Source organism: Propithecus coquereli, unplaced genomic scaffold (assembly GCF_000956105.1).
Source record: "Propithecus coquereli isolate 6110/MARCELLA unplaced genomic scaffold, Pcoq_1.0 Scaffold215, whole genome shotgun sequence".
Classification (NCBI taxonomy): Eukaryota; Metazoa; Chordata; class Mammalia; order Primates; family Indriidae; genus Propithecus; species Propithecus coquereli.
Genome location: NW_012146634.1, coordinates 1,778,525 through 1,789,442, shown reverse-complemented (window position 1 = coordinate 1,789,442; position 10,918 = coordinate 1,778,525). Strand labels below are relative to the sequence as shown.

At 35.6% G+C, this 10,918-nt stretch overlaps 1 protein-coding gene across 1 annotated transcript in view; it reads left to right on the top strand.

Annotated features, from left to right (window-relative positions):
- The window catches only part of RSBN1 (round spermatid basic protein 1), a 57,164-nt gene that overhangs the window by 36,498 nt on the left and 9,748 nt on the right, over positions 1 to 10,918 (top strand). The window contains exons 3-4 of the mRNA XM_012644636.1: positions 6,128 to 6,265; positions 6,570 to 6,712. Of these exons, the coding sequence (XP_012500090.1) occupies positions 6,128 to 6,265; positions 6,570 to 6,712 (281 nt within the window). The remainder of the gene's footprint in view (positions 1 to 6,127; positions 6,266 to 6,569; positions 6,713 to 10,918) is intronic.

Sequence of the window (10,918 nt, the reverse complement as noted above, 5' to 3'; positions counted from 1 at the left end):
TTATAGTTGCACATATTTATGGGATACAGTGGGATTTTTTATACTTAGAGTATAATGATCAAATCAGCATAATTAGTATATCCATCATCTCAAACATTTATCATTTCTTTGTGGTAAGAACATTCAAAATCCTCTATTCTAGCTATTTTGAAATATAGAATACATCATTAACGATACTCACTCTATTGTGCAATAGAGCACCAGAACTTACTCTTCCTACCTAATTGTAACATAGTACCCATTGAACAACCTCTCCCTGTCTCCTACTTGCCCCTACCTATTCCAGCCTCTGGTAACTATTATTCTACTCTCTACTTTCATGAGATCAACTTTTTTAGACCCCACAGATGTGTGAGATCATGTGGTATTTGTCCTTCTCTGCCTGGCTTATTTCACTTAACATGATGTCCTCCAGGTTCTTCCATGTTGTTGGAAATGACAGGATTTCATTCTTTTTTATGACTGAATAGTATTCCATTGTGTGTATATACCACACTAATTTTATCCATTTATCCTTTGATGGACGCTTAGGTTGATTCTGTATCTTGACTGTGAAGAGACAGCCTACAGAATGGTAGAAAATATTTGCAAATTATCCATCTGACAACGTATAGGGAACTCAGCTCAATAACAAAAAACAATCCAATTAAAAATTGGGCAAAAGATCTGAATAGACATTTCTCAAAAGAAGACATACAAATGGCTAAAAGGTATATGAAAAAATGTTCAGCGTAACTAATCATCAGGGAAATGGAAATCAAAACTACAATGAGATATCACCTCACCACAGTTATCGTGACTATTAACAGAAGGACAAAAAAAAAAAAAATAACCTGCTGGTAAGGATTTGGAAAAAGGAGAACATTTAGTTGGTAGGAATGTAAATTCGTACAGCCATTATGATTGTCAGTATGGAGGTTCCTCAGAACATTAAAAATAAAACTACCACATGACCCAGCAATCCCCCTTCTGGGTGTATATCCATTCAAAGGAAATTAAATCAGTGTGTGGAAGAGATCTCTGCAATCCCATGTTTCCTGCAGCACTGTTCGCAATAGCCAGTTTTTTTTTTTTTTTTTAGACAATCCCTATGTTCTTGGCCATTTTTTGAAATGTTATTCTTGTATTATTTTAGTTGTCTTACTTTCTTCATCCTTTTACTGTTTCTTTAGCTAACTCTTCCTTCTGTCTCTCAAATAGCCTTTTCCCTTCAGGGCAGTTCTTGGTTTTCTGTTTCTCCTCTTTCTCTCCAGTCTTATTCACTTTAAAAATTATACTTTGTAGATAATTTCCAAGTCTATGCACCTGTTTCTTACCTTTTTGATTTACTTATAACTCCAAATCCAACTTGTCTAAAACCTATAAATTTTATGTACCTCATTTCTTTGAGCTTAAGACCTTATTTTGAGTCTTTCCTTCTCTTGAGTCTACTTTTAGCCACCTTCAGGGATAAACAGAAGTTGTAAAAGTGGACAATAACGTGAAAAGTTGTGAAGGCAGCACAGATTTTTTTAGAATTTGGAAAATGTGTATGTATTTATTTATTTTAGAGACAAGGTCTTAGTCTATCACTGAGGCTGGAGTGCAGTGGCAGGATCATAGCTCACTATAACCTCGAACTCCTGGGCTCAAGCAATCCTCCTGCTTTAGCTTCCTAAGTAGCTAGGATTACAGGGAGGAGCCGCCATGCCCAGCTGAAAATGTGTGTATAGAATGTGGCAAATGTGGTGTTTCTTTTGGAATGATAGATCAGGAGGGGTTTTGTCTGCACTGAAAAGGATTTTGAGTTAGATGCTATAGGTAATATAGAGCTAAAGGATTTAAAACGGGAAGTTTGGATGGTAAGATGTTTTTTCCTTAACAGATTATTTGTAGCAGTATGTAGGATGGCTCATGTGGATGGGAATCCTAAAGCAAGGATTATGGTTAAGAGGATTTTGCAATTAGGTGAGAAATGATTATTTCCTGAATTAAGACAGTGGTACTGTGGATTTAGAAGGGTAGATTTTGAGATTTAAAGGATGGGGAAGAGGGACTTGTTAATTCCTGATTTGGGAACTGAGAATGAAAATCATTAACTGGTGCAGCAAATAAAGAAGGGAAAAAAAAAAGCAGGTTGAGGGTCGAAGGGAACCTTATAAGAAAATGAGCTCAGTTTTGTAGGTATTGCCTTTGAGAGCGTCTTGTAGGCTGTCCAGGAGGCAATTGTATGTAAAGGTCTGAGTCTGAGGAATAATTTTAAGTTAGAGATGTAGCTATGAAATTTAGTAGGGGTACAGGTGGTAGTTAAATCTGTAGTATAATTGAAACCACCCACAGATAATATGTTGAATGAGAACGGGGCCAACTCTGCAACAACCGCATTTTGGAGAGGAGGAAGCCTGAAAGGGAAGTCAAGAAAACAGATGACTGAAAAACATTCTTTGAATTTGGCGATGAGGAGGTCATTAGTGATTTGTTTGAGGTGAGTGGTGTGGGCAGAAGCCTGATTGCAATCATATGAAATGTGAATAAAAGGTGAGGTGAGGCAGTAGAGACAGGAAATACAGACGAATATTATAGGAGTAGGATTCTGATGTGGAAAAGGTATATTTAGGTGCTTTTGATGGCAAGTTGCAGAATATTCAATCTTAAGATGGGCTTAAATGATAAAAGGGTTTTGTTGGCTCATGAATTGGAAAAGTCCAGAGGTAGGACTGATGGTTAGAATGTTTTAGGCTTTGGGTTTGCAGGCAGTACTGGTGGAAGGACTCGGATAGAATATGAGAGTGTGTTTATGAGAGAGGGGTAAATCTTGAGGTCTAGGGTAGATATGGAAGGAAGTAAAAGCAAGGGCTGATGTTAAGAAAAGAACATAGGTAAAGGAAGGCCAGAGAGGTCTAATTTCTTATAAGTAAAGGAATGAAAACAGGAAGGTTGTGGTTTACTAATCAGGGCTTTCTCTAGCTGGAGAAATTTAGCAACGGTTTTCCAAATAGGCGTTAATACATTGCAGCTCTCAAAATCCAGTCTTGGTATATTTTAACATATTTATTTACTGATGGCTCTTCTGCTGCTAAATAAAAATTGAACATTGTTAATTCTTTGGCACTCATGGGTACTCACACAACAGTGTGACCCTGAAGATCCTCATAAGAAGAAAAACTTTGTTTGTAGATGAAAATAAACATGTTGGCCTTGGCAAAATTGTGAGATCATAAAAGTTTGCTATTTTTTGTGATCATACCCTCTCTTTTTCTTATGTTGTTCCTTCCCTCCCCTCTTTTAGGTTTACTTTGTTTCTCTTTCCAAATAGGAAAAGATCCTTTATATTTATTCATTCACATAATGATCATCCTAGGTGTCTGCATTTTTTTTTCTTCCTTTTTTTTTCTTTTGTAGAGACTGGGTCTTGCTATATTGCCCAGGTTGGTCTTGAACTCCTGGGCTCAAGCGATCCTCATGCCTTGGCCTCCCAAAGTGCTGGAATTATAGACATGAGCAACTGCACCTGGCCAGTGTTTTCATTTCTTAGTTGTATTCAAGTTCAATGCTGTTGAATTTAGTGATATTTGAATTAGGTAAACTTGGAGTGGTGTGATATAAAAATATTTTCTCACTTTGTGAAATTTAATGTGTATTCCTTCAAATTAGTAATGCATTATGAGTTGCATAATCTCAAAGCTAGTAGACATGTCAGTGTATTTCTTCAGAATGGGTTTTGAGTTTCAGGAGCTTTAAATTCTGATCAATCTTTAGGATATTCCTCCTATAAAATGCCACTACCCTGTATAGATTAGTAAAGGAATTTCTGGCAATTGGGAATAGTTAGGGGAAGTATTTGGACAAGATTGATATTTCTTAGTGCCCCTGAAAGTAAATGATTTTTAAAACTGTTGTTGAAGGTTAAATCTACTTTAGTTTTAGGATGATTGGCTTAGAAAGGTTAGAATGGTGATTTTAAAAAGCTTCCTTTCTTTCCCTTCCTTATCTCTATGATGATCCTCTTTTCCATGCTGTCTCCTCTGGCTTTTTAATAGCACAACAATCACACAAAACTTATGGAAGATAATTCATACAAATATATGCAAAGTAATTCTGACCTGGGTAGTTGGCTGCTTAAGGATCACCTCCAGTGATCTTGGGGGAAGGATTTCTAAGGAATTAAGAAATCCCCCTGCTATTTGAGAACAAGATCTAAGACCTTTTTTTCTGTATATATGTTTATGTGTGTGGGTGATGTTAAATTGTCTATGGGAAAAAAAAATGTGTTGATTCTAAAAATGCTGCTATGGGACTGCAAACTAGTACAACCTCTATGGAAAGTAATATGGAAATACCTCAAAGAGCTAAAAGTAGAACTACCATTTGATCCAGCAGTCCCATTACTGGGACCCAAAAGAACAAAAGACATGCTATAAAAAAGACATCTGCAATAGAATGTTTATAGCAGCACAATTCACAATTGCAAAGATGTGGAAACAACCCAAGTGCCCATCAATACATGAGTGGATTAATAAAATGTGGTATATGTATACCATGGAGTACTACTCAGCCACAAAAAACAATGGTGATCTAGCACCTCTTGTATTATCCTGGATAGAGCTGAAACCTATTCTACTAAGTGAAGTATCCCAAGAATGGAAAAACAGGCACCACATGTACTCCCCATCAAATTGGTATTAACTGATCAACACTTAAGTGCACATATAGCAATAACATTCGTCGGGTGTTGGGCAGGTTGGGGGTGAGGAGGATATGGGTATATACACACCTAATGGGGATGGTGCACACCATCTGGCGTGTGGACATGCTTGAAGCTCTGACTTGGGTAGGGCAAAGGCAGTATATGCAACCTAAACATTTGTACCCCTGTAATATGCTGAAATAAAAAAATAAAAAAATAAATTACTAAAGAACTAATAGTGAAGAATTGTGTAGTAGATGGTCATTTCACTAATTGTGAAATACTGGATGGTCATGTATGTAGACTTTCCTATTAAGGCAAAATAGGTGGCATTTAAAACAGTAACATTTAATCCTTTAAAATTTTTTTTTTTGAGTCTTCAGTAGAGGCCCACCTTATAAAGGTACAGTTCTATATGTTAGGCTTTTCAATTTAATCTGCATCTTAACTAAGGTAGAAAATGCTAGGTAACTGATCTGAGGTGGAAATTCTGGTTAGAGTCCATTATGTCTAGTCTAGTCCATCTCTATGGACAAGATCTCTCTACCCTTGAAAAACATTTATTCAAAATTGAAGGTAGGATAAGAACATAAATTAACTGACTAGAAGAATAGTTTGTATGGAATTAATTGATAGATTGCATTTAAATGCTAGATAGGTTGCTCTAGGCTGCAAATTTGTATAGGGTATGCCCTAAATTCACTAGAGAGTTGATACAGAGAAAATGTATATGTGCTCATAGATAATATTAGACTTCAGAAAAGGGAAAGATCATGGAGGGTGACCAGGAAGACTTCTGGAAAAAAAGAACTCTCGAACTGATCTTTGAAAGATGGATAAGATTTGGGTTGACATAAAAGAGGACATTTCAAGTTGAGCAGATTGAAGAGAAAAATCAGTGGAGGTAGAAATAAGTTTGGCATAAGTTGAGTAGGGAAAAATATCAGCCTACCTGAAGTGGAGGCTCTTATATGGAAGTTATGGGAGATTGGATTTGATAATGGTCAGCTTTGGTAACTGGCCTGAAGACTTTAAAGCTAGGGAGTACAAAATGAATACAGATAATCTGACCATGGTCTTTTTTATTTCCTGCCCTGCCAATTTCACTAATGTTTATTCTGGTTTTTCTTCTTAAATAAAGATCACACTTTGAAGTGTTTACAAAATTCAAAAATCATCATTCTTAGAGAAGTTTAAGTAATCTTAATGTCTTCAATATTTCTTTGAGATGTTGGGACAATAGGCTAACTTGCATGTTGAAATTTCCATTTGTGGCAAATATATCGGTGTATTTGTCAGTGTGCTTTGGTGCCTCTCTGTAATAACTGACTTTATCCAAGGTACAGACCACTGAGTTCTTAGTATGTAGAAGAAATAGCAACATTGGAAACAGTATCCTATTCTAGTTCTTTATATTATAGTGTATCTCATTCCATTTTCCCCCCTTTTGTTTTATCTCAGGTCAACAGGACATACTGCTGTGGCACCTACCGAGCAGGTCCTATGCGGCAGATAAGTCTTGTTGGAGCAGTAGATGAAGAAGTTGGTGATTATTTCCCGGAGTTCCTTGATATGTTAGAAGAATCACCATTTCTGAAAGTGAGTGGTAATTCAGATTATTAAAGTTTTGATCATTACTTAAGTGGGCTAAAGTTAACATTGCCTATTAAAATTAAATTTTATGCAATGTTTTGAATAGAAATGTTTAGAAAAATATTGCTACAAAGTACTTAACTTTAATTCTTTTTTATTTATTAATAAATTACTGTATGAATAGCATTTATTTCTTTGTATACACTTATAAAAAATGCTTCTTAGAACTTTTATAATATTTGAGTGGGTGGGGTTAATTTGTAAATAGTCTAAAAATTTTTTTAATGTGACTCATTCATCTGATTTCTAGATGACTTTGCCCTGGGGTACACTTTCCAGCCTCCGACTCCAGTGTAGGTCCCAAAGTGATGATGGGCCTATAATGTGGGTAAGGCCAGGAGAGCAGATGATCCCTACAGCAGATATGCCAAAGTCACCCTTCAAGAGACGACGGTAAACATTTATTTTTCTCAAATAAGCAAAACCGCTTTTTTTTCAGTTGGTTGCTTATAAAAATGTTTGAGACCTGAGCATAGTTTGAAAACATTTGTCTCGATTATTTGAAGAGGTTTCTTAAATAAATCTTTTCTAGTTGTAAGTTCCTTAGTCCAATCCACATTCATTACACGGTCATCAGGGTGAGGAATCATTCTAAAAAGCAAATTTAATTTTTATTTTTTTTCTTAAAACCTCAGCCTTAACTGCCTGCAGGATAAAAGATCAAACTCTCCTTAGTGTAGTCTACAAGGATCTTTCATAATCTGGCCCCAACAGTACCTCTTCGTCTACTCCAGCCATAATAAATTCAGTTTCCAAACCATGGTCTTTCATAACTCTTTGCTTTTGCTTTTTACATGAAATGGTATCCCCATCTTCCTTTCTACCTAGCAGACTCTTAATAAATTTTCCAAAACTTAACTTGGATGGCACCTCCTTTGTGAAGCTTTTCTTTGTTCCCTTAAGGTAAATTAATTGTTGCCCTTTCTGTGCCACAACATTCTGTTCATTAATGATCTCTTTACATGTTTTTATTATTTACTAATATTTAAGATAAGCTCCTTGAGGACATGGACTGTTTTATTCATCTCTGTCCTCATGACACATAGTAGGTAACCAGTATTTGCTGAATGAAGCAGTAATATAGTCTAGTACAGAGCTTCAGTAATTCATATTGTGCTAACATATTTTGTGTTTCAGGCACTTAAAACAATTGTAGATTAACTCACTCTGGTACTTTGAAAAATCTTAGATTATGGAAATAGCAACTTGAAATAAGTGCCTAGAAGAGAGTTCTAATAGACTAGTCTAGACCTTAACTTAAAACCTATAGGAGAATGATTCTTGAGCCAAGTATGGAATAATCTTAGATACTTGAGATGATGCATGAAAATACATTGTAAAAATTATTGTTAGGCAACAGACTTTGTGCAGGATAATGATGAATCTTGAAATTCTACTAAATTCTTAAGTACTATATGTGTTTTTAATTCTATCATCTTGGCCAAAAGTGACCATTGTATCCTGAGTATTATAAACTTAAAAAATATAATGTGAAAGAGTAAAAAGAAGACAAGAAGTCAGCCATAATCCCATCCATTTAGGCATATTAACCTTTCAAATTTTAGTCCATATATACTCACAGTATAAATTTTGTTTGTTCAAAAATATACCCATTCTTTACATGATGTTTACTTTAAAACTTGGGAATTTTTTTCCTTTAGATTTATGTGTTTTATTAAGATGCAGCTATATCATTTCTAAATGACTGTGGTTCACTGTATGGTTGTATAAAGATTTATCTAACCAATTCTTTATTAGTGTAAATTATTTCCAGTTTTTCACTATAAACGGTATTTTGGCAAACACGACAGTGGTGTGTTGGAGGCAGTTTGTACCTGCTCACAAGGGCCATTATTAGCCTCACCTACCAGTTCTACATTGAATGATGTCACATTAGTAGCTGGAAATTAGCCATGTGGGGAGTATTTATGCCAAAGAAATCAGCGACAAATCTGCCACCTCTCCCCACCTCCCCTAAGCCAGGTGTTAAACACGTACAACATACCACTGATTGTAGATGGATACATGTTTGGTAGATATATATCTTTGTGCATATAGGTGTTTATTTTCTTAGTAGAAATTACTAAAGGCTGAAAGTGTACACATTTCTAATGGACCTCTAGAAATGTACCAATTAATACCCCTACCCATAAATTAATAGTAAGATAGTGCCCTTTTCCTCAAACTCTCCATTAATATTTTCTTTAACTTTGTTGATCTGATTGGACGAAAATGTCTCATTTTAATTTGCTCTTGTTTAAGGAGTTTGTTATTTCTTCTTTGGTGATTCCCTTTCCTTTAATTTGGAATGTTTTTCATTTGTAAAAATTCAGTATATATTATGGTTATTAACCTTTTTTTTTTTTTTCTTTCTTTCTTTATTTATTTGTTTATTTTTTGAGACAGAGTCTCAACTCTGTTGCCCGGGCTAGAGTGCTGTGGCGTCAGCCTAGCTCACAGCAACCTCAAACTCCTGGTCTCAAGCAATCTTTCCGCCTCAGCCCCCGAAGTAGCTGGGACTACAGGCATGCGCCACCATGCCTGGCTAATTTTTTCTACGTAGATTTTTAGTTGTCCAAGTAATTTCTTTCTATTTTTAGTAGAGACGAGGTCTCACTCTTTCTCAGGCTGGTCTCGAACTCCTGAGCTCAAACGATCCACCCGCCTCGGCCTCCCAGAGTGCTAAGGATTACAGGCGTGAGCCACCACGCCAGGCCAACCTTTTGTTTTTCTTCTGTTGCAAGTTTTTCTTTTTTTTTCTTTTTGCTTCAGTGGGGATTTTTTGGTTTTTTTTTGTTTTTTTACTCAGAAGCTTTTATTTATATGTAGTCAGATGTCCTTTGAGGTTTTTCCTTTAGTAGTAGGCTTAGAAAGGCCTTCTCTCATTCAGTATTAAAAATATTCACCTACACTTTTTCTTAGTATTTCTGCGATTTCAGTATTTACTTATTTAATCTACCCGGAATTGGTTTCAGTATAGAGGAAGAGATTTAACATTTTCCCCAAGTAATTAGGCAGCTGTACCAATATCATTTATTTAATTGTCAGTTATTTCTCTAGTAATCTGAGGTGCCATCAAATTTTATTTCTATTGGTATTAAATGTTCTTAAGTGAAGCATTCAAAAACACTTTGAATTAGAGTGAATGAATCAAAACGTAAATACCAATGTCATCTTTTTGTGTTAATGAGAACTTCTTATGGCTGAGAATGGTGTAATCAAATGTGTGAAGTTGTCCACTTATTAATGGACTGCTGCTGAAGCTGATCTTTAGATTTAACTCCAGAGTTAAAGAAATACATGCACACAGTTTTAAAAAAAATCCAGTAGTATGGCAGAGCTTATAATGAAAAATCCTGTCCTCTTTTCCCTCCCAGAGGCAAACACATTTTTACTAGAGGCAAAAACATTTGTTTATAATGCCTTTTTCCCCCCCCACAAAGTTTTTGACATGGTTTTGACTTCTTGGTATAATAGATATTCCTACCTCTTGTTCTCTGAATAGTTAGATGACCCCTACTTTTTACCCTCCTCTTCTCCACTTCTTTATGTCAGCTGTTACTTATACATTGTTGAGGTTACTTGATATTCTGCTTTAAAACCATAATTTGTCTTACATGCTTTGTCACTAGGTGGATTCTAAAATTTGAAAGCCAATAAATGCCATTTATAATATTATAGGTAGCTATGTTTACTGCAGACCCAGCTAGTGGGCTAAAAATTCTTATTCTAAGTTTCCAATATTATGTTGTCACTCAAAGGATGAATATACAAAAGGATCTTTCTTTCCTATATTTCATCTAGATACTCAAAACTATGCCACATTTTTAAAAGTTTTGTATTTGGATCATGCTTTTAAAAAAAGGTTGTTTTTCTTGCAGTTTCCTTTGCGATTGTCCTTTTTTTGAGGTGGGGGCATAAACTTTTCCTGACTATATACTAAATATCTTCTACTACGTTTATTGCTTAAGATACATTACTTTCTTCTAGAACCAATCTGACTTTCTCAACTACTTGACTGTGGCTTTCTTATATAGCCTCTTTTTTTGAGGGTGATGGTAGTTACCGTGCATTGTGTCATTTTATCATATCCTCAAGTCTTTTCCAGAATTTTATTTATACAATCTGCTCTAACACATCAGTCTCTTACATGGTAATCTTGTTTGAAAATTATTTATTTATTTAGAGACAGGGTCATGCTCTGTCACCCAAACTGGGGTGCAGTGGCATGATCATAGCTTCACTGCAATCTCAAACTCCTGAGCTCAAGCGGTCCTCCCACCTCAGCCTCCCAAGTAGCTGGGATTACAGGTGTAAGCCACCATGCCCAGCCCATGGAAATCTTTTGAAGCTCTGTATTCTGCCTATTTGTGGCAGGCTTATTTCATGGTTATCATCCTAGGACTTCCCGTTTAATGCTTTTCTGCGTTATTCTATGGTTGTCTTCCTAGGTTTATTTCCTTCTCTTGCTTGAGCACATTCTTAAATAACATTCTAAGAAAAGGAAAGTATTTTGAGTCATTATATGTCTGAAAATTTCTTTTTCTGTCACTAAATATGATTAATAGTTTAGCTGGAGTCCAGAGGTTGTATTTTCTT